The sequence below is a fragment of the Podarcis raffonei genome, chromosome 5 (genome assembly GCF_027172205.1).
Source record: "Podarcis raffonei isolate rPodRaf1 chromosome 5, rPodRaf1.pri, whole genome shotgun sequence".
Taxonomy (NCBI): domain Eukaryota; kingdom Metazoa; phylum Chordata; class Lepidosauria; order Squamata; family Lacertidae; genus Podarcis; species Podarcis raffonei.
This window is the reverse complement of record NC_070606.1, coordinates 27,494,132-27,518,040: the sequence shown is the minus strand read 5'-3', so window position 1 is coordinate 27,518,040 and position 23,909 is coordinate 27,494,132. Positions and strand designations below refer to the sequence as shown.

General features: G+C 43.8%; 2 protein-coding genes across 8 annotated transcripts in view; one reads left to right on the top strand and one right to left on the bottom strand.

Moving 5' to 3' along the window:
* FAM13C (family with sequence similarity 13 member C) overlaps window positions 1-7,243 on the top strand; it is a 74,919-nt gene extending 67,676 nt beyond the window's left edge. For 4 of the 5 annotated variants that reach the window (XM_053388327.1, XM_053388324.1, XM_053388325.1 and 1 more), the window contains exons 14-15: window positions 37-1,489; window positions 4,099-7,243. In XM_053388327.1, coding sequence (XP_053244302.1) covers window positions 37-160 — 124 coding nt within the window. In that variant the 3' untranslated portion in view covers window positions 161-1,489; window positions 4,099-7,243. The remainder of the gene's footprint in view (window positions 1-36; window positions 1,490-4,098) is intronic. The other variant, XM_053388323.1, reaches the window with a different exon arrangement.
* A 484-nt stretch (window positions 7,244-7,727) lies between these two features.
* Window positions 7,728-23,909, bottom strand: part of PHYHIPL (phytanoyl-CoA 2-hydroxylase interacting protein like) — an 81,207-nt gene continuing 65,025 nt past the window's right edge. For all 3 annotated transcript variants that reach the window (XM_053388338.1, XM_053388340.1, XM_053388339.1), the window contains 4 exons: window positions 20,086-20,282; window positions 11,975-12,149; window positions 10,412-10,529; window positions 7,728-8,371 (listed from right to left, as the gene is read on the bottom strand). In XM_053388338.1, coding sequence (XP_053244313.1) covers window positions 7,837-8,371; window positions 10,412-10,529; window positions 11,975-12,149; window positions 20,086-20,282 — 1,025 coding nt within the window. In that variant the 3' untranslated portion in view covers window positions 7,728-7,836. The remainder of the gene's footprint in view (window positions 8,372-10,411; window positions 10,530-11,974; window positions 12,150-20,085; window positions 20,283-23,909) is intronic.

Genomic DNA, 23,909 nt, shown 5'->3' with positions numbered 1-23,909 from the left:
TTTAAGCCCCAGCATTCAAATTTTACCACTTTACAGGACTCCCCAAAAGGAGGACCGCATCCCCATGGCAGAGGAGTACTTGGAATACAAGCACATCAAAGCCAAGCTGAGGCTGCTGGAGGTCCTCATCAGCAAGCACGATGTCTCCAAAACCATCTGAAGTCCAGTGGTTTGCAATAGTAAAACTCCTTGGTCTGGGAAAAGGAGAGAGTGAGAGAGAGGATTGCACAGGTCTGGCTCTTCCTGCACAATGGCTTTGACACCTTGAAATTCTGATGCACTTTATTTATGTTCTACCGCTGCAGGTGAGCAAGAGAGTGAGAGAAAGGGGTGTGAGAATGCAGGAAGGAGGAGTGATTGAATGGGAGGGCTAACACTTACCTGCGAGTTGTCTCTTGTTTCTGGAGCTGTTTTTTCACTCGGACAAGTTTCCCCTCGCTTTAGCCAAAAGGAGGTAATCATATATGCACATTCAGGAAGCCGGGTTGGCGGAACTTCCTGTTTCACTTCAAAGCTCCACTGCGACGTGTTTCCAGGCAGATGGTGCTAATTCAACAGCACTCAAAGGTATGGAAGGGCAGTGCAATCATCCAAACAGGCTCACCCAGGTTTTTATTTTGTCTCTTTCCACTTGGGCAGCATAGGACTAGAGAAAAAGAGAGGCATGTCAAAGTCTCTTGAGCTGCCCATCAGGTAAACTTGGAACATGATTCTAGGTAGGCAATTCTCCTAAACCTACTCAGTCAGCATTATGAAGTGTCCTCCGCAATCTGATAGGCCTTTTTTATTTGTGATATTCCAGTGTGTAGCCTGGACAGCTTTTGTATCCTAGGATTCACTGGGAGGGCCAGAATGAAAACCATCCCTAATCTTGGGAGGAGAGATGCACTAGTTAAGAACCTCTTTTCTGCTTGCTGGGCTAGGTAAAAAAGTACAGGTCACAGCGAAACTGTAGTTTTCCATCTTGGTTGAGGACAGTGACGGAAGGAAAACCAGCACACCCCTGCAGATAAAAACTTGACCAACAACCCCCAGGAATGTGAGCAGCTGTATTTTCTGGTTCAGTGTGCTCTAGAGGACCCTGTTTGCTGAAACACAACCATCAGTCAAAAATCTTACTTTCTCCGTAGATCAAATACCTGTGCAGGAGGGGACATTTTTGAGAATTTAATGGGCACCCAAGATGCAAGTCTTCATCCGTCCTGCATTTAGGGGGTTCCTGATCCTCTTGTTTCCCCTCCAATATTTAACAGATAAGGACCATCTAAATCCACCAGTTTGGCAGAGACACTTCTCACTTGATGTGTATGACACCCCTCCTGAAGTGGCGGAGATAGGGTGGAAGTGCAGGGCAAGATAGCTCCTGCAGGATAAAGAGAGACTAAAGGATGGCTCTGATATAGGCAGCAACCTATGTTTGTGGAATGTGCACAGATTGGACTGCATGGAAAGCTCCACTGGCTCCTGCATCGTTCAGGCTGTATTTAGGGTAGGTAGAAATTCTACTTTTCAGGTGCAGGAAACGTGGGAAGAATTATGGCACAAAGGAAGAGCCTCAGATACCTAGTTCAGATACCAAATTGGCAGGCAGAATTTTGGAGAGTGGTTCACACTTGGGGGGATGGGGGTATTATGGGTTTGAGGCAGGAACAGGAGGTGATGTGGTCTGAATCAAGGGTAGCCAGCACAGATCTTCCAGATGTTTTGGAGTACAGTTCCCACCTGTTAGCCGTGCTGGCTGGGGCTGATGGGAGTTGGAGTCCAAAAGATATATAGGGCACCATGTTGGATGCATGAGACAGCACCCAGATGTTGTGGGTAGGTGGAATCCTGTGGCAGAATAGAAATATGCAGAGCTTGTCTGAGCTGTTGTTTGTGAGTGAGTGCTGTAATTCCACGCAAGCAGCAAAAAAAAAACACCCCTGCATAACATATGGAACTGGGCATAGAATTCCATTTCCTGACAACGGCAGCTTTTTATCTCCTTAATATTTTTGGTAAAAATAGGAAGGAGGCTCCTAGCTCTTGGTTTGCAAAGGCATGCTTGTGAAAGTGTGTGTGGGCAACACTTAGTGAAATGTCAGAAGGCAGCATGGTAACTACATAGGATTTGCAGTGGTGTGACTTCAGGGCCTTTAACGGCTTTTCCGTCACCGTGACTAAATTAAAAACAGAAGAAAGAGTCACGGATAAATTATGACTATTTGCGTAATGCACACAGCTTGTAGAATTCTGCATTTCTTGGTGAAGAACTTGGCTTGCCCATTTTCACTGCAATACCATAGCCTGCCCATTTCCCCCACCCAGCAGAGGCCCGTGTGAATGGCAGCTATTCCTTCTGGATCCCCAGCTCTGTGAAGTTTAAAGAGGCTGTCTTCTCCACACAACGCAAGGGGTATTCAGATCACCATGCGGTTCCTGCCATGCTGGCACATCAAGGCAAGAGTGGCTTTGCTGAGGCTGAGGCAACCTTTCCTGTGCTGGAAAGCTGGGGAGAGCAAGCTAGCAGAGCTTCATTGTTCTGGGGAAAAAACCAGGGTCTTCTGGTTCTAAATATGCTTATTGGAAGAAGCTAACTCTAGCAGGAACCTAACTTAGGCTTTGGACGATGGGCCCAGCTTCCTGAATTTGCATAGCACTCATTGATTTTGGCTGAGTGAGAGGAAAACCCCAATAAGGCATGCAATACCTGCTTAACCAGGGAAGACAAGATTTCTCTTTGAAGTGCACTGTGTAGAAAGTTGCTGAACGAGAGAAGAAAAACAGGGGAAGGAGGAGGGTTATTGTTCCTCATTTGACCCTCTCCTCTTTTTCCACTACCCAGTCATTATTTCTGGCTGTATGGAGCCGGCTTCAAGTATAGCTGCCTCTCTGCTATCATTGGCAGGTGCCCCGTTCAAGCAGAGGGGCTGCAGTGGAAGCTGTACAGCCCTCAAGACAGCTTTGGGGGTGGGGGCCTAAGGGTGTGTGTATGTATGTGAAGCTTGCCGCTTCCCATTGGCCCCAAAGCCAAGACTCAGGGAGAGGACCCCCCACCTCATGCTCCCAGAAACTGTGAAGGAACAATTCCTAAGTTTAAAGGATCCTCCAAGTGGGGTGTCAGATTAGGCTTGGAGCTCCCTCCTTCTCCATAAACGCACCCGCCACCTGCCTCTGCTCACATTATCCCTTCCTTCTGCCCCTCACCCAAAGCCACTCTTGCTGGGGTCTTAATTTTTTTCTTCACGCTCCCCCCCAATTGGAGAGACCCACCACAGGCCTACCCCTGGATGTATTTTGGTGCCTAGCCTGTTCGTGTGCAGGTGATACCCACACACTCTCACCCATTTACTAATAGGAGTGATGGCATAATTGCATGTATTTTACTAGGTGGATGCCATCTAGATTTGTAAGTGCAATGAAATATCGCTGGTGTGTGTGTGTGTGGTGGAAGGGAAGGAGTCAGCAGCCATATTGCACATGCCCATTTGCCATTTTAGGTACAATTCCAAAAACAATGATGTTTGCAATGTCCACTTGGATCATTAGACCTGTGCCTTATGAGCTGGCAGTTTCTAGATAATTATATTCATGGCCATTTATAACCACTGGTTGCAGAACAATTGAAACAAAAAGATAAAACGACAGACAGCTGGGCTTCCAGACCCAACTCTCTTGTCAATAATGCTTGGTTTAGATAAATGGGTTTTGGTGGGCAGAGCACATCTGTGAGACACGGCGAAGCCCACTTTCCCTACCCACTTGTGCTTGTCTTGTACAGAGTCAGACCATTAGTCCATCTAGCTGAGCATTGTTTACTGGCAGGGTCTTTTCAGGGATGGTTCTCTCCCATCCCTACGTAGAGATGTCAGGGATTGAACCAGCGACCTTTTGCATGCAAAGCAGATGTTCTGTCACTGAACCATGGCCTTTCATGTGGCTTTCTACAGTTGTATGACTTTTTTAAAAATAAAAACCTCCCTCTCTCATTGCTCATTGGGAGGAAAGTTACAGTAGGTTCAGGACTGGAATGTCTGCCTCCCCCAAATTCAGGGGACATTGGATCCTGTAGATCCAGCACCTTGTCCATCCTACTCTGGACTCTGTTTGTCTTCTCAGATGTTGCAGGTCTGATCATGGAGAACTGCCAGCTGCTGACCTTTCAAGGCAGATCTCTCTCTCACCCTCATGAGAGGGAGATGGAACAAATCCTGTGGCGCCAGGGACAGCCTCCCAGGAGCTATAAAATTCACACCTAGAGAAATCTAAAAAGCAAACAAACCATCAGTTTTAAAAAGTAAGAGAGGTGGAGTGTTGTGCTGATGACAGGTGGCTTTTTTATCCCTTAGCTCATGGCAAAGGAGTCGGCCAATTAATTTTTCCAGGCTTCATCTCTGGCATGAGCACTGGAATGCAAAACACCAGGGAGGTCCTGCATGAAAATAGCTATCAGGAGCAGGACTCCTCTGTGCATTGCCTGCCAGTCTAATTTTTCTTTAATAGTTACAAGTTTTCGTGAGCGTGTCTCGTTGTTGTTGCCTTCATTCACTCATTATTCAACTACTCCAAAGCAAAACATCAGAGTGGATCTTAAGACACAGTTATGATGATCCAAGCTGGTTACAGGTACTTTTAAGTTTCGGAGTTTATCCATTTTGGCAAAGTCACGCAGTCTTGCCCATTGCATTTGGCTCTAGTGTTGCTGCTTGCGCCCCCGTTATCCCATTCCTAGAGCCTTTTGCTTTCTTGAGGAACCTTGATTACAGTGTGCACTGAGAAACTAAAGCTTGTGGCACTCAGACTTAAATTGCAGTCCTTGAGATGGGATAGATTAAGGTCTTTGGGTAATGTTAGCAGAGTGTTTTCTAGAGTTCCTGTTTTTGCCAGTGCTGCTACACAAGCTACCACACCACCACCAGCAGCAGCACCTGCTGTTATTGAGCCCAAGCGCTGCTGCAGGCCAAGGACAGTGGCTACCGGCTGCCTAAACAGCAGCTGTGCTCTCCAGTAGTTGTGATATTGCGCATAGATTCAAGGGATGCTTGGGTTTTCTTTGGAAGCTTACTGGGGTTTTGCCAGAACAAGGCCAGTAGTGCTAGACTAGCAGTTCCGAAAGCTTTATCCGTCATGATAATCTCCCTTACAAAGTGCACCCAGAATTCACGGTGTTGCAAATGGGGAGTAATAAGATCAGCAGGGCTGGTGACTGTGATACAAAACTGACTGTTTCCATGCCGAAACCCTTATTAAGTTACTCTGATTGCAGTTCTGGTGATCTTCCAGAAGCTTTAGAAGCAGGTGTGTGTTGGATGTCGCTGGAGCCAGGAAAAGGTTATTCGTCACTTGAGCCCTTAACTCATAGAGCGAGGTAAAATAGCTTAAGAAAATGCTGAAGCAGAACAAAGAGGTAAAAAATAATAATTTTGAAAAGTCTCAGCTATTTGGTGGGGTGCGGGGCTACGAAATATGGCGTATATAAGGGAGAAAGAACTTAAACAGGAAAGAGTGGCTATTTAAAAAATGACCAGGCAATGTAAAGCTGCTCCATCCTTTTAAGCAGAAATTGCTTAAAAGACACCGGTTGATAGAAACCGAAATAAAGCAAAGTGAAGCAAAGTTATTAATGGCACATGCCAATTTTTATTTCTGTAGCACTTTTCCTTAGCCCAGTGCTATAATTTGTTTTGCTTTTTCCTGACAACCAAAGCTTGTTTGAAAGCATGCACTTTGTAGGACCTTAATATTTCCTGTGTGATGATTGCCAAGATAGTTTATTAAAAATAGTGACAATAGTTTATTGCATTATGATATTTTGGATAGATCAATGTATGCAGATTATTTAATCTAAGTGTCATGGTGATGAACTGAAGGAGGCTGGGCTTCTTTTCTGGTTTACTGTGATAGATTATAAACGTGGATATATTCCCCCACCCCTACCCCCTGGTCTTGCCGTTAAAAAAGGAACACGCCTTTATAAACGGAGGTAAATTTGCAATAGGTCACGCCTGAGTGGCACATGAATTCCATGGGAGAGGGACAGTCGGCGAGTTTGCACCGCTCACTGGCAAACGCAGGTTTCGGTGGCAAAGAAGAGCTCCAGGTAGAGATATATGTACTGTCTTTAGTCTTGTTTTGTCATTTTGTACCAATGACAAGAAAACCAGGGGCATAATCCTTAGTCTTCCAGCACTGCTTCTGTAAAGTTGGGGGATCCCTGGGTAAACTGTATGTGAGGTCATTGTGTACTGCCCCTCGTGTGGGGCTGAGCTTAACCGTGTGGTCCTGTCCTTGAGTGCGGGGCTTTATTTTCACAAATAGCCAGCACGGGGTTGGGGTACAATCTAGGTCAGTACTGTGCAGTTAAGGTTGTGTGCTGCTTGGCCTGGGAGGCTGAGCAGGGAGAGGCCTCCATCAATGCCTCTAGGGGAACCGCCTCCTTGCGAACAGAGCTGAAGACAATAGATTGTACCTCAGCTCTTTTTGCTATAGTAATAAAAGAAGCTGTTGATTTCATGAAGCCTATTTAGCCACAAAACTTGTTTTTTTATTTATTTCTGCTGTATGTAACGTTGAAGCATGGTTTTTAAAAGAGAAAAACAAAACAAAAAAAGAACTTTCAAAAAAACATTTGTGGGATCATGTCACACTGCTTATATACCTAAGTGGAATTTTTAAATTTATTTTTTAAAAAAAGAATGATGTAATGTTTCAGTGTAATTGGCTTGATCATTTATATAACTTTTATGAATCAGAATGGTCTCCTTCATAAATCTGTTTTAATTAAAAGTCATGTCAGAGCAACAGGAACAGATACACAAGAATTTGAAGTTTACAAACTACATCTTTGATAAGGGAAAAATGGTTTCATGACATATGTATACAGTTGCTATTAAAATGTATCTATATATTCTATATGATTGTATAATATTTTATACAACAGTACAAATAAAATATTTTTCTATTTATTATGTTGAAACACAGGTGGGTTTTTTCCCTGCTTGTTAGCTAATATAAATAACATAAATAACACTGTCAAACAACACATTGGAAGTGCTGACATTTTTTTTCCTAGGCTGCAAGAGTTAAATCATGCTGCAATTACACCCTTTCATGCTGTTTGGAGATATCTCAGTTAAGTTGTTCAGTAGATTAAAATGAATACATATTTAAAACACCATTTAGAAGCCAGTAGTTTTTTTTTTATTTCGCTAAAGCTTGTTTATATAGATTTGTTACATTTGGCAATATGAAGGAGGAGGAGGAGGAGAGAAAAATAATAAGAAAATGGAACACCAATTGCAGCATCTAGATATATAAATGGTTGCTAGAAAGAAAAAACCCAAGATTCCTAACAGTTGAAAAGCACTGGTGGACCAAGAAGGTAAGGAATATACTAAGGGCAGAACTACATGCTTCACTGGGTACAGCGCTGCCGCCAATGACATCATGCCCAGGTTGGATGGTCCTTTTCCCCGACGTTTGGGCACACTTACCTGCGTTGCAATTTGCCATCATGTTAAGTGCTGCTCACCACCGGTAGCCAACGATTTTTGAATGTGGACAGGAGGCTACAGAAACATGAGGACAACACAACGTGGGGTGAGTGTGCCTGCCCTAAATATTACAGTGGGGAGGGGGAAATGTGGACACCGGGTGCCATGGTGGTGGTGGAGCTGCTGCTCTGTGCCAGCTGCATTGTTAAGTTCTGCTTGAAGAAGACTATTGAGGAATTTGATCACTGGTGTTCACTCTTGGTAAGAGCGGCTTTATGCATGCGTCTGATGAGAACGGATGGCAATGGGGAATAGGCCACAGAGAAGGCTCCTAAGGAAGAGTTGGGGGGGGGGGACCACTGAATTAACGTCCAACACTGATGTTACACGTCTTGCAGCTGGGATCTTTCTTAGCGTTGGCCGTCGACAAGCTCATGAGCTGGTGGCCTGTGATTTCCGCAACGGTGCCGAGGGAGAGATCCACAGGGTCAGTGTAAATCACTTCCAAGATTACATCCTGCGCGTGGTGGTAGATCATCGCCCCGTCTTCTTCAGTGCAGATCAGGAATTTGTTATCCTGCAAGTTCAGCTGAGGGAGGCGCTGCTTACAGAACTCGTCTCCCGGTGACCCGGCGGGTGCGAGGACGAGGATGACATAGTGGTAGGCCGTGTACATGCAGTAGAAGTCCCCAAAGTACAAGTTAGTATTTGGGTTGAAAAGTTTTTCCGCCGCTATCTCAAACCTGTATCTTCCATAGGGCGAATCCTGCGGGGGCTTCCCGGTGTTGAATTCGGTGTTGCAGCTGAAGAAGATGCCCTCCAGCTTCCCGCTGATGGGAGAGCCGTGGCTCCCGCTGTTATCCTTGACCGAAGGCTGCAGAGCGCTCCCGTGCTGCTCTCTAGAAATGAAGGAAGGGTAATGGTTTATATTTACAGGGGCATCAGTGAGTGAGACGTTAGGAACTTAAAGCCACTTCCTTGACCCAAGACAGCTTCTTTAAGAAAGACCCCTAGTCTATCTATCTCGGTAGCAGTTGCTCTCCAGGGTTTCAGACCAGGAACCTTTCCTTTGTTTGATCGAAACAAGCAGCCAAGGTGAACCACTGTATTTACACACCTTCTGCCACCCATAAAAGCATATACCCCTTTCCCATTAGGAAAACAAGCTACATAAGTGTGTAGGCACAGATCTCACATTCTAGCTTTTTAAAATGGCACCAGCAATTGTGCTTTTGGTGGACAAAACCTCTGAGACTTGCTTTCAGGTAGGGCCAGTCATGCATTGCTTCTGTTGGGCTAAGTGTAGAGAACTGATTTCAAGTCTGGGAAAATTAGAACTCAGAATTGACAGATTTGCCCCAGACTAATGGCAACAGAATGCTAAGGGTCTGTTGGGACTGGAATAGAGTATCCAGAAAGAGGGCATGGCTGGCTGGAACACTGAATGTGGGAATTCCATGCTGCAATCTTGTTGCGGCAGGCAGCAGCAACCATCTCCCTGATTCTGCAGCACAGATTTTTTTCATGTGGGGCCAATTCCTAAGACTTGCTACAGAGATGCGTACAGAATGTGGCACATTTGGGGGGGGGGAGGGTCAATCATTTGAAACAAAACTAATTATTCATGCAAGGGCAGAGAGTTATTGACTTCACCATTTCTATGCTACTACACTTTTAAGTGCAGCCACAAGGCAAACGATAAATGTTTATCTTCCTGACAGTGCCACCTTTCTGTTTTCCTAAAACAAGACTGAAAAGAAAGTGTATTCAAAATAAGATTAAGCTGCTGCAGATGAGCTAAACATCAAAACCACCATCAGTAAATAAAATCCATCCTCCTGGAAATTGAAAAGGGCCAGGTAACCATTCTTGAACGGCAGTACAGTGACATCCAGTGGCCAGTTAAGCTAATTGTAGACCATTTTCCCCCCACAGGCCTGGATATATTACAGAACGTTTATACTACACTGATTCAAGTACATTAGAACAGAATAATTAGTCTTGTTCACACATCATGGTAAGTTAGCAAGCTATGGTTTACCATGAGTGAGCAATTGTGCTCATGCAGCCTGCTAAAATTGTGCCCTACTCCTCCTTTTCCCTAGTTCCAAACAAACTGTGAAAGGAAGCCAAAGTTTGTTGCTGGTCTGTTTTGGAGATAAACAAGCTATGAGTGCTGGTTAGCACATAACACAACTTCAACTTGTTTTGCTTCTGCCTGGCTTGGGAAAGGGAGCAACAGCAGGGCAGGAGTTTAGCAGGGAGAAGCAACACGTTTTGCTCACTGATGGCAAGTCATAGTTTGGCTTACTGACCTACTTGCTAATTATCTGAGGAAATGGAAGAAGCTGAATCCTGTCTCTTTTCTCAAGTAGGTGACCAATGACAGTGGAGACAATCTGCACTTCCAGCCCTGAAAATTGTATACACAGTTGCCCAGTTGCATATGGGATTCTCAGTTGAGCAGCTATAGAATTCTATTGCTCCCTCTAATGCCAGCCAGCCCCACTGAGAAGCAATATGGTATCTGTATTCTCTTATGAGTCACAAGGTTTGCAGAAGTATATGTATATATTTTTAAAGAGAGGTGCACAGTACAATGTTTGTTACAATTCCCATGCATCCTTTTGTACTCTAACTGAATTGCAACAATGACAAATTATGAATAAATGACTGTATTTGGGAGTTTTTAAAAGTCTTGTTTTATGCATGTTATTTTATAAAGCTGTCACCCACCTGAAGCTCTCAGAGGTGGCACAGATTATACAAACAAGTACCTGGCTACTAACTTCACCATGTATAACACGTATTGGTAGCCAATGCTGATCAATAAAGAAGCTTACACATAGGCAGCTTTCTTGTTACATACACAGTGGAGAAAACCTTGTCCTCAGCTCCATGCAGAGATATTTGCCTTTGACAAGTCATGGTTCTCTTACCTGATGTAGTCAAAGTATTCCTTGTGCTGGTTCCGATAAAACACAGAAAATTTAAGCATGCGCCCTGCAATCACTTCTGCCTTTTCCAAAAGCTGTGTTAAGTGGACCTTTGAATAATCTGTGAATAAAAAACAGTCTGCTAGTGGGAAGCAACACACAATGTTTTCCAAAGTCCACATGGGGATGCTCTACGCTTTGGGGTGAGACAGAGGTCAGTGGGGACCCTGGAGCGACGATCACGTTGGAAGTTCTCCAGCTCTCATTCTACCCTTAGAGAACATTCGAAACACGATTCTTTCACTCAAAGAACCTGGGCAATGTAGTTACAATTCCCAGAAGCCCTTAATGAACTGCAGGGCCCAGAATTTATTTGGGAGAAAGAATGTGTTCAGACAGCCACTCACACATTTTTCACATTTTTCATCCATCCACCTGTAGATCTCAGGGCAGTTCACAAGATAAAAGATACACACACACACACACACACACACACACACACACACACACACACGCCCCATAATAAAAACAAGAACAAGACCAAACCAATAACTCTGGCTTCCTCCTCCGACAAACACATAGGATGTTAATTATCCAAAGGCTTGGTTGAAGAATGTTTTCACCTGGTGCCTAAAGGTGTATAATCAAGGCACCAGGCAAACCTCCCTGGGGAGAGCATTCCACAGATGGGGAGCAACCGCAGAGAAGGCCTGGTCTCGGGTTGCCACCCTCCAGAATTCTTGTGGAGGAGGCACATGAAGGGTGTCAGATGCTGATTTCAGGGTCTGAGCATACTTTTTTTTCTACCTAAAAACACAGGGTGGACTTCAACATCACACTGTTACGAATGTTCCACTGGTGCAAATGCTTCATTCAGCTTGGCAGATGGGACGATTCCCCCCCTTTCCTCCTGCTGAGGGTTGTCCTGGGGCTTCTCCCAACCCCCCAGGGACAATTTCGGGGTGCACAGAGGTGCAAAGGAAAGGAGATGGGGAGAAGCACCATTGCTCACGTAGAAGTCCTTGCACAGGGCTTCTGGCAACGGGGCTCATAAGGTGAACCCCACCCATAAGGGATTAGCTCCAGACTAACACGCTAATAAGAGCTCCCACCCAAACCCACTAATTAACACAAAGCACACTAACCTCTGAGCTTTCAAAGTGTTTTAGTTCCGAGTGAAAAGCAGAAATAACAATGTGACGTTATTTCTGCTCACAGCAACAGGAGAAGGAAATATATGATTAATATTACAGCAATCGGGGTAGGCCCACAAAAGGCTAATGTTGGTGCCTTCACACAGAATGGAATTGCCAAAAGCAAAATAGCCTGGAAGGATGTGTGCATTGTAAAAAAAGAACCACTCAATTAATGGCAAGTCTGTAAAACAGTTATCTGTTGCAAACAGAAATGAGTTACTGTAAGTCACATATCTTGAAGATGCTTCTTTTCTATGGGTGATATGCAACTAAGACATCCTCAGAGCAAACCCAGTGAAATAAATGGACATACGGTACATTACTTAAGCCCATGACTCCATGAGCTGGATCTTCATAGCAAAGAGCTCACCTCCTGTACAAAATTCTATGATTTCGCTCCATTCTGAAACCATGTAATCACCATCAACTTGCTTCGATGCAGTCTGCACGGCAACGGTGTACTCAGTTCTTGGACTCAGGAACCAATGTCCACGGACAGTCATGGGCAGGGGAACAGCCTTTGCCACTAGTTTTGTGGGTACATCCTAATTGGGCAGACAAAATGGGGAGATCAGGTGCATGCGGAAACAGCAATAGCAACAATGATCATTCTCATCTCAAGTGCCTAACACAGCTAGTCACTGTACAATGATTTAAAACGTTTATTGTTAGGGGTTGATGAAAAAACAGCCCATTTAAATACAGCATATTGTCTCTCAGAACAGGAATTTCTAAATGCATTTTATATTGTCTTTGAGCCAAGTGCAGTGCTGGAGCATTTGGCAAATGCACAAAATCTATGGATAACTATGTACAAATCCATGCATTAGTCAGGTAGGTCTAAATTAGATTTGTATTGAAATATGAAAAATACCCATCTCTTCAAGCATTCCCCCATACAAACTAAATAAATTTTTAAAGTTCTGTTGGTGCCTAGGCTGCCATGTTAAATATATGAGCCTTCCTTTTTTATGCTCTCTAGTTGAAATCCTGCTTTCCTATCTTGCATTAGTCACCCCAATAAAATCAACTGAATGGTTGACTTTGGGCAATGCAAAGTATTTGGCTAGGAATCCTTCTAATACAGCAATTGCTTTCTGATGAAACTGGAATTACATTAAGGCAGAGCAAGCAGCATTATCTGCTATTATGCTAAAGCAGTGTGCATAGTTCACAAAGTTTAATTTGCATTTTGAACACATGCACCTGCAAAAGAGGAAAAGAGAGAGAGAGAGAAATTCAACCCTATTACCCTTCTCATAGAACAGAATCTGGGTTAACATGGCTTTCCTCCTCTGGAACAACAGGCTGGAATACTCTAATTCTGACCATTATGTGCCTGGCATCCCTTACCCCCAAAGCACTAAAAGCTCTCACTGCAAAATTAAGGAATTGGCCAACGGACCCAAGCCTTTCATTTATGCACATTAGCTTCAGTGAGAAAGCTTTGCGAATTTGCCGTGAAAAACAAAGCACATCAGTTCTGAAATCTAAAGAGGTAAAAGCAAGGGAATAAAAATAAAGGGCACAAGGAATGATTTGCAAAGCAAACTGCACTTGCTAGCAAGGAAAAGGTAGCAATATGAGATGGAGCGTTAGGATGTCTTGGGTCCATATAGTTCAGGAGGAACACACAACAACAAAAATATAAGTTCCAGCCTACATGAACAGTAAGACTCCCTAGACTGCAGCAGGAGGATCAAGCTTGAGGATTCCCTCACAAAAAGAAATTCCTGCACATAGAAAGTGAGCAAGTCAGGTTCTAGCCAAGCCTTCTCCCTAACATGCTAGTCTTCTACATACAAAGAGGTGATTTTTAAGCTTTATCTATCTAAATATTGAGGAGAATATTCAAAACATGATATTTACCCCACTCTCGGTCTGAAGTACAGTTCAGAGCCAGTTTTACCATGTAATAGGCACATGTTGTTGTTGTTGTTTAGTCGTTTAGTCGTGTCCGACTCTTCGTGACCCCATGGACCAGAGCACGCCAGGCACCTCTGCCCTCCACTGCCTCCCGCAGTTTGGTCAAACTCATGCTGGTAACCTTGAAAACACTATCCAACCATCTCGTCCTCTGTCGCCCCCTTCTCCTTGTGCCCTCCATCTTTCCCAGCATCAGTGTCTTCTCCAGGGAGTCTTCTCTTCTCATGAGGTGGCCAAAGTACTGGAGCCTCAGCTTCACGATCTGTCCTTCCAGTGAGCACTCAGGGCTGATTTCCTTAAGAATGGATGCATTTGATCTTCTTGCAGTCCATGGGACTCTCAAGAGTCTTCTCCAGCACCATAATTCAAAAGCATCAATTCTTCGGCGATCAGCCTTCTTTATGGTCCAGCTCTCACTTCCATACATCACTACTGGGAAAACCATGGCTTTAACTATACGGACCTTTGTTGGCAAGGTGACGTCTCTACTTCTCAAGATGCTGTCTAGGCCTGTCATTGCCCTTCTCCCAAGAAGCAGGCGTCTTTTAATTTCGTGGCTGCTGTCACCATCTGCAGTGATCATGGAGCCCAAGAAAGTAAAATCTCTCACTGCCTCCATTTCTTCCCCTTCTATTTGCCAGGAGGTGATGGGACCAGTGGCCATGAGCTTCGTTTTTTTGATGTTGAGCCTCAGACCATATTTTGCGCTCTCCTCTTTCACCCTCATTAAAAGGTTCTTTAATTCCTCCTCACTTTCTGCCATCAAGGTTGTGTCATCTGCATATCTGAGGTTGTTGATATTTCTTCCGGCAATCTTAATTCCAGCTTGGGATTCATCCAGCCCAGCCTTTCGCATGATGTATTCTGCATATAAATTAAATAAGCAGGGAGATAAAATACAGCCTTGTCGTACTCCTTTCCCAATTTTGAACCAATCAGTTGTTCCATATCCAGTTCTAACTGTAGCTTCTTGTCCCACATAGAGATTTCTCAGGAGACAGATGAGGTGATCAGGCACTCCCATTTCTTTAAGAACTTGCCATAGTTTGCTGTGGTCGACACAGTCAAAGGCTTTTGCATAGTCAATGAAGCAGAAGTAGATGTCTTTCTGGAACTCTCTAGCTTTCTCCATAATCCAGCGCATGTTTGCAATTTGGTCTCTGGTTCCTCTGCCTCTTCTAAATCCAGCTTGCACTTCTGGGAGTTCTCGATCCACATACTGTTTGAGCCTTCCTTGTAGAATTTTAAGCATAACCTTGCTAGCGTGTGAAATGAGTGCAATTGTGCGGTAGTTGGAACATTCTTTGGCACTGCCCTTCTTTGGGATAATAGGCACATACAATCTGTTAACTATTTGCAATAGGAAGGACCCATTTTTGTGCCCCAAGTCAAGTGCCTAAAGCCCTTGCAATGCCAATAAAATGTTGTCACTCAGTATGTTGTGTCTGTGTGTAATAACTACTGGTACACCCTTCCCATTTGTTTGCATGTTCAGGACATTTGTTTTCTCATCGGTACAGTGGTATCTCGGGTTACATACGCTTCAGGTTACATACGCTTCAGGTTACAGACTCCGCTAACCCAGAAATAGTACCTCGGGTTAAGAACTTTGCTTCAGGATGAGAACAGAAATCATGCTCCGGCGGCAATGCGGCAGCGGAAGGCCCCATTAGCTAAAGTGGTGCTTCAGGTTAAGAACAGTTTCAGGTTAAGAACGGACCTCCGGAACGAATTAAGTACTTAACCCGGAGGTACCACTGTACTAATGTAACTGTACATTTGTACAGTTTATAGTTTGTAACTCACCTGGAGTTACTTTGGTAAAAAAAGCGGCCAATAAATTTAATAAAATAATAACGAGCAACTATTTAGGTCCCACAGCAAAAATGACACCGTTTCCCCACAGCTCTGAAATGACCAGTCTCAAATTGACAGTGCCCGCCCCCCCCCCAGCACAAGCTCAGCTTTCACAATAAATATAGCAATTCAACATTGCTTGATGACAGGTATACATCACTCCTCTATGTATAGTGCCACCACCCATTAATGGGCCTGTACATAAGATTTTTTATCCATTGGGCAGGATTGGCAGAGAGAATCAGAAGCTACAGAGTTCCATGTTACTGCATAGAAACAAGAGAGGCAAGTTGCTGAACCAACATAATAGCCAAAGTGAAAAATGTAGAGGATGGCTCCAGAAGCCGAAGCAAGGGAAAGGTCCATGTGAGCCTGCCCACACCTATGGCATGCTGGGAGATGAAAGTAACCAATGCTGCTGAGAAATTCACCAGCTGGGCCTGCTCCTGCGCCTTTAACAACTGCGAAACATGCAGAAATAAGTTGGGGTGATTGTAGAACAGTGTTTCCCGAACTTGGGGACTACAATTCCCATCATCCCTTGCTAGCTAGGGATGATGGGAGTTGTAGTCCAAAAACAGCTGGAGACCCAAGTTTGGGAAACACTCTTGTAGAGCAGGGGAACCAACAGCCATCCAGCACCAAAGCTAAGCTAGAACTAGACCCAGGATAGGATGAGTTGGGGTACTGTACCAATATCGCCTAAGTAATGTGTCTCTTAAGGTGCTGTCTGGACTTAACAGCAGCCATTTCTGGGCATTTTGGAAAATGAGTGAGCATAGAAAGTTCTTCACGCAACACATCAAAGCAAAAGGTTATTTGTTAATTACATCTTAATTCAAACCAGATTCCATTCACTCCACCAAGAACTCTATTACGCTCAGCAAAAAAAGAAGAAAAAGATGGAATGTGCTATTGATGAATAGCATCACTCTCATATTTCACACAGTTATGCAAGATGCACCTTCAACCCATATAGAAAGAATATCAGCATGCCTATCAAGTTCCTCTCTCGGCTTAATTATGCTTAGCCTTCAAAAAGAGGTTCAAATGCTGTTGCATCTTCACAAGAGACCCAACGTCAAAGAAACCGCATTCTCCTTTCCATTCTGTAATAATCCAAATATTTTTATCATCTAAACACAGGAAGTTTTCCACTCCATAATTCTAATACAGCGCAAGTGCGCACAGATAGAACTCTCTTTTTATCTGAATATCAAACGATACAAACAATTTATTATGTCTCTTTATCCAGGCAGATAAATAACACCCAGTGACGTGCAGCAAAGGGCTTCAGTTTGTACGCAACTGAAGTGTGGGGGAAATGGTCCTGTTTGAAAGGAGAGTACAGTGTGCAGGGGAGTGCAATTTCAGATTTTAAGAAAGAGAGCAAAGAGATTACAGTAGCTGGGCAACAGTCACGATAATGATCAAAGATTAGGCTTCTGGGTATCATCAAGCCTTGGCTATATTCAAGACTATCCTGTGCGTATGTTCATCCTATGCAAGGACTGAACTCTCCGGAATTCTATGCGGTGGTTTGTTTTTGAAATTACTTTGCACAAAACCATCTCCTTAAGTCATTCTGTTCACAAAATGCCTTGTAACTCTGCCCCATATTGTTTATTGCAAAATCGATGTAAGTGACTTTGACTTTTCTCTCTCTCGAAAAATCGCTTCACAATTGATTGTGCAACTTAGGTTCTACTAATGCTAATCATTCTTGGCTGCCATCTCCACAGGTAGTATTTGTCCCCCGGGGTCTTGTGGCATCTTCTTGGCAAAACATTTTCTTTTTATTCACCTTACACTTCTCTCTACATTTCTGATTTTTATATTTCCCCTTTGTCATTATGCAGAATTTATTTTGAGTAGAACCTAGTTGGTAATGAACTATCTATTAGGTAATTAAATATTTGTAATGTCTGAAGTGTTCAAAGTTTTGTGAGCTGCAACCCCCCCCCTTTTTATACATTTGCAATTTTGTTTTGAAAGAAAGTCCTCATGAAAAATTGCCTCTAAATTTCTCCTAAATATGTACTTCTTGGCATGTGAGTTTGCCTAACATGCATTATTTTGCAAAGCAACTTCCCCTAATGATGTACCTTTTTATGCATACTTTAGTATATGCTTTTTTGTATACATTACAGGTGAACCACACTGCAAAATTCAGAAATGTGAAATTTCCAAAAGATGGCTGTGTTTTGGTTTGTGTACAGTGGTACCTCGGGTTACATACGCTTCAAGTTACATACGCTTCAGGTTACAGACTCCGCTAACCCAGAAATAGTGCACTAGAAGGATGTTTATAGGTTTACACTACTTGTTGTGACACACCAAGCTGATCACAGATCATTTGTCAGGTACCTGCCCACCCCTCAACTGGCAGGCAGCACAAGCAGTTGTTATATGGAGGTCTTGGTGGCTTGCCTATTGCATCTGTTAGGTTACATTTAACTTGAATAATCTGCTACATACTTATAGATATTATATTAAAATGTATTGTAGACATTATAACTTTGTACCCAAACTTTTCCTTCATGCAAATTCTGCTAAGCCCATCAAGCCTATTAATTAAGGATCTTCTAGCTCCTTATCTTCTAGTCCAGGCAGGGATCTTCCAAAGTCTTTTTTAAAAATAAATAAATCAGTTCAATCTGTTATAATTGCCAGCGGTACCAATAGTTGCTGCTATTTAACCTCCGCTTTCCTATGGGATAAGTTTGTCAGCTGAAGTATTTAGCTTCCCATTCATCTCTCTCTCTTGTTCTCCTTGCCTCTTAATGTCTTCTATGGTCCTTTCTTCTGCTACTGCCCTTCACCCTCTATGTTTTCCAATACACCCCAATGTTATTTTTTAACCTCCCCTCAGATTCCTGCCAGGTTTTCTAATTGTCAGGGCACAACATTTTATCCCGAAGCGTTACAACTCTCCTTTTCATTTCCTTCCACTTTTGCATTTGATTAAATTTCTCTGCAGGGGGCAAACCTCAAAAAGATACCATAATATTGATGTGTTTGAAATCATCCTTCTGATCCATGGGGCAATGGGCATATAAGCTGATACGTTTTCCCAAACAGGCATACTTGAATGTGCCTATAGGGCCTTCAGCCTCGCCAGTTACTAGGAGTTTCAGAAGGCTTTTGGAGAGAGTTTTGCAGGCATTTTGCGCTGCAGAATCAGTGTGCCTGGTTAATATTTTCTGCACGACTGGTACTTCAGCACGACCCTGTCATGTTTTGTGTTTAAATTTGTCTTCATGATTTTAAAACGCCGCAACTATCCTCAAGCCTATGGAGAGGTGGGAAAGAGGAGATCCATACCATAAATTTAAAGCAAAGCCAACAGACATGACTTCCCACAAAGAATCCTGGGACCTGTCATTTCCCTCTCACAGGGCTACAATTCCCAGTACCCTTAAACTACAGTTCCCAACATTTTCAGGGTGTGTGTCATGTGGTTCAAAATGTGCACTGGATGTGCTTTAAATGCATGGTGTGGGTATGATGTCAATACATATAAGGCACCTGGTTTAAGGAACTCACCATGACCCAGAGGTTTGTGGGGCTCCAGTTTGCTCATGCGTTGTGGTCAAACCCCAAACTACTAGAACAGGGCCAATAATTTTCAGAGCATATGTTTGGACACAGTCTTAGTAGCCTTAGGGTAGATCAGCTACATTGTTTTATAATAACCATTGATCTGATCCTATTACCCCCGTAGCACCAAACATTGATTTCTTTTGTCCCCCACCCCCCAGTGCTACTCACCCAGAAATGTTTTATTTCTTCTGCGAGACCTAAATGATTATTTCTGTTGCAACACCTTTTCAGTTCTTCAAAAGTACCTCACAGGGTGAACTATTCTCATTCTAGTATTAAACTGCTTTTCTTTTTAATTGACACCTTTTGCCCCACCACAAAGCATAATGTGGTGTAGAACTGATGAAAAGGACACAACTGATGAGAAGAACTGATGTCCAGGCAAAAATCAATAACCAAGTTGATGTACTTGGCAATTCAATACGTACACAAAAAAACAAACAAAAAAAACTGGTGTGAGGTATCTTTTAAGCTACTGCTTTTATAACATCGGGGAAACCATTTTGCAGGTTTTCCCCCTCAGCCATGCCTTCTGGAGTAAGTAGGCCACATATCTTGGTCAAAATACTTGAACAATAGAGTTTAAAGAAACACCACAAGGATCACATCACAACTTAAGATGGTTCACGTGTATATACTGTTTTCCCTACTTCTTCTCCATATGATCTCTCATATGTTTGGAATCACAAGGAGAAAGGTTGGTGTGAACCAGGTTTATGTTTGAAATGAGGGCTGTATGCAAATGACCTCTTAAAATTCTCCACCTTGTTTGAGGAGAAAGAAATCTGGGCAGTGCGGGTGGGTGGGGGAAATGACATTTCGCTGATGGGAACAGAAATTATCCATCAGTTTCTTGGGGGTAGATCTCACCATTAGGACTGGAAAAAAAACACTCAACTGGAGTTAAAACACGGACTCAATGGAAGCCTTTTATTTGGCAAATTCACCACTTAAGAGATTAAGATCACCACCTCCTCCCTTTCAAGTGTCACAATCAAAAAGCATTTCAGTGACCTGAAAAGCATGTAGAACTTTGCAGTTACTCGAAGCACATTCCGCTGCTGTACTTTCTGTTTGACAAAAACAAAAACATACCTTGTGCTTAAATTTGTTGGAATTCTTGTTCTCTTTCTTATTTAGATCAATGAAGTAGTGAGTGATGCGTTCCTTAGACTTGGAATCCATGTCCCACGAAATCTTGAAGGAATCACAGGTGATGTTGCTGATTTTGATGTTGTGTGGAACAGGAAGCTCCTCCATCTCTGCAATTCCACTGTCTTGCGATTTGTTCCCTGTACAGGAGGGAAGAGAGAATAAAGAATCTCTGTCATCGAGAGTGGCGTTGGAGATTGATTGCCCCTTCTAATTTTCCTGGAAAACAAGAGGGAATTGTTTTCTTCATTAATGGTGCAGGATTAGGGGGTGTGTGTGTGTGGCTGTTTTAAGAAGCCAAAATGCTGGGCAAGACCAGGGGGTGGAGCCAAGCCAGAACCTGTCATGTCACACAGGCAGAGGAGAAATGGGAAGGTGAGAATTTGGAGATTTTTGGATCTCAAGACCTGGTCCATACATGCCATACTCTGAGGTAGAAGAATAGAGATTGCTCGATTCTGGGGTCCACGCAAGGAGGGGTTTCTGTTGCATGGGCAAATCTGGACACAATGCTTCTTATTTCTTTAACTAACTTGTTGTTGATATGATTTAAACAATAAAAACTGAGCATCCTGATCTGGGGAGACAAATAAATAAATGACACAGTTGCCATCTGAGGCCTTAACTGCTACAGCAGGCCTCCTCAACCTCGGCCCTCCAGATGTTTTTGGCCTGCAAATCCCATGATCCCTAGCTAGCAGGACCAGTGGTCAGGGATGATGGGAATTGTAGTCTCAAAACATCTGGAGGGCCGAGGTTGAGGAAGCCTGTGCTACAGTCTACTCTGCTGCAGGAGTGGAGAAAGCCTGAGTGATTACCTGACAGAACAACATTTTACTCTTTTGTACCAGTACTAGGCACCTGCCAACTGTACACAAGAGATAGTGCATAGGTGCTGCATAGATGCAGAGCCTATAACCGGACTGGGGAACCTGTGGCCCTCCAAACGTTGTTGGACTCCCAGTTGCCATCATGGCCAAGGGGTCAGGGATGATGGGATGTCCAACAGCACACCCATAAGCAGTGCCTGCCCACAAACGCAAATGGGATTAATCCACGTGACTCATTGCTCATCAGCATTAGTTAAGACTGCAGTCTGGTTCACAGGAAAGTCAGGCTGAGCTAATGTGAGTTTTTTCTTTTCTTTTTACTATCCTGAGAGACATATGAAGTAATTAATGTCAGAGAGAATTGTTGCTGTTCCAGAAATGATTGCTTTGCTAATTTAATCGCTAATGCCAGCCACTATTCCAGTCCACTGGAATATTTTACTTACACACACACACACACACACACACTCACAATTTAATTAAGCTTCAATGCACATTTTAGACATGGGTGCTAAGAAGGCCTTAATGCAGGAATGGAAATGTCTGCTAGCATTTATAAGCAGCAGCAATAAACAGTAACATCACTTTTATTGCACAGCCCAGTCAGAGCTTGTGGCCTGCTCTGTGCAAATGGTACAAGATGTTTTGGAGATTTCTTTATTTAGCTTCTATAGAAGAACTAAGCACTTACATTTGGTTCAGCATCCCGCTTCCCACAACAGTAACCAAATGCAAGGAGGGTTTGATGACAATGGCGCTTCTCTGTTGTTTGTTCATCTCCTTCAACTTAGTCAGAGACAAACGGCCTATGAACCTGGAGGATGAAAGCTATCTGTCAGCTAATTACCAAGTAGAACCTCCAGGTGCAGAGGCAGTCTACCTCTGAACAGAACAAAAAAGGCCTTTTGGCTTTAAAACCTGCTTTGTCTAATTGCCTTTTAAAGGTGTCTAATCTCTTATGTCTTGGGAGAAAAGCAATGACAAACCTAAACAGCATCTTAAAAAGCAGAGACATCACCTTGCCAACAAAGGTCCGTATAGTTAAAGCTATGGTTTTCCCAGTAGTGATGTATGGAAGTGAGAGCTGGACCATAAAGAAGGCTGATCGCCAAAGAATTGATGCTTTTGAATTATGGTGCTGGAGGAGACTCTTGAGAGTCCCATGGACTGCAAGAAGATCAAACCTATCCATTCTGAAGGAAATCAGCCCTGAGTGCTCACTGGAAGGACAGATCCTGAAGCTGAGGCTCCAGTACTTTGGCCACCTCATGAGAAGAGAAGACTGCCTGGAAAAGACCTTGATGTTGGGAAAGATAGAGGGCACAAGGAGAAGGGGACAACAGAGGACAATATGGTTGGACAGTGTTCTCGAAGCTACCAGCATGAGTTTGACTAAACTGTGGGAGGCAATGGAAGACAGGAGTGCGGTGCGTGCTCTGGTCCATGGGGTCGCAAAGAGTCGGACACGACTAAACGACTAAACAACAACAATCTCTTATTTACAGTACAGTTGCACATTTAACTAATGTGATTTCAACCTTGAAGTTGAAACTGTGCAAATTAAATGCACGCAAGGAAATGCTATGTCCTGGACCTGGGGACTCCTATGTGTGAAGCACATGCTCCACAACTTCAAGAAGTTCCCATGGCTTGGATTTGAGCAGCTGTTGATGAAGCCTGGGTGGCAGAGTTGCAACTACTATATCATGGGTGGGGGAACCTGCCCGCTCAGGCATTGAAGGGCTACAGCTCCCATCAGGTCTAAACACGGGTCATTTGGGCTGATGGGAGTTGGGAGCCCAGCAATTGGCGACCTGGGAGAGGGTTTCAACAGCAAAAGGCAAGGTGTTCTGACTGAAAGACACTTTAAGTGCTTTTCTGGCATAAAAGCAGAAATTAAAAGTGTGTGTGTGTGTGTGTGTGTGTGTGTGTGAAATCAGGATGGGAGGACTCTGAAACTCGCCACCCTTCTCTCAAAAACTAAAGCCCCGAACCACCACCAATACTTGGAAATTGCCTCACTTTTATTTCTTGTACGAGGGACGTTTTTGTATGCTGCACCACAGCACACATAATTTCAGTGGCAGGTTTGTTTTTGGGTGTTTGTTTTGGCTCTGCTCCCTAGGACAGCAAAGTGCCTTGGATCAATCAGCCTATCAGTATGCAAATTACTGCACTATCCATCTCTTGTTAATGCAATTTCCTCCCACCCCCCTCCTTCGTGCCAAACACAACATACCATCTTTTTTAATAAGAAAAACCCGATTCTGGGCTTCTACAAATGTGTGCCTAGCAATCCTTCTCCTCCTGTCACCTTCGGTCACCACTCTGGGTGTATTTACAGTTGCACTGCGTTTCCACAGAGCACCCTGTCAGATTTCTGCAGTTCGCGCAGGAGAGGGAGGAGCCAAGTGCCCACTGACATCCCACTGCCAAGGGAGAAGTGTCTGTACTAAAATTAGGCCTTCTCTCCCGCATAGCAGCTCTTTCCTGCAGTGGTGCCACCAGCAAGTGCGAAAGCAGGCAGGGCTATGTGATGTTTACCAGCTTCATGCTGCATGAGACGGTGGGGAGGTGCAAAATGACACTGCAGAAGGGGAAAAGGCAGAGAATGAGAAAGGGGTGTGTGAAAAAGACACCACACCAGGAAACCAAGAATGTGAGGAGAAAGAGATAAAGCAAAGGGGCAAGGAGAAAGCTGAACTAAAACATTTGCAGTTGATGGAAAGCTCCTGCTGAATGCAGACTCCGGACTCTAGCCAAATGGCCGTGGCTCTCATTCCACAATTTAATGCCCAAGTCTCCTACAGTTTCTCCTTGAGTTGATGCAGGAGCTTGTGCTGTTAACAGATGCATTACAGGCAAGAAGTCAACAGGTGTGGTTCTCACCAGCAAAGGGGGGCAGTAAGGAAGGGCCGCACCACCTTGCATGCCTGC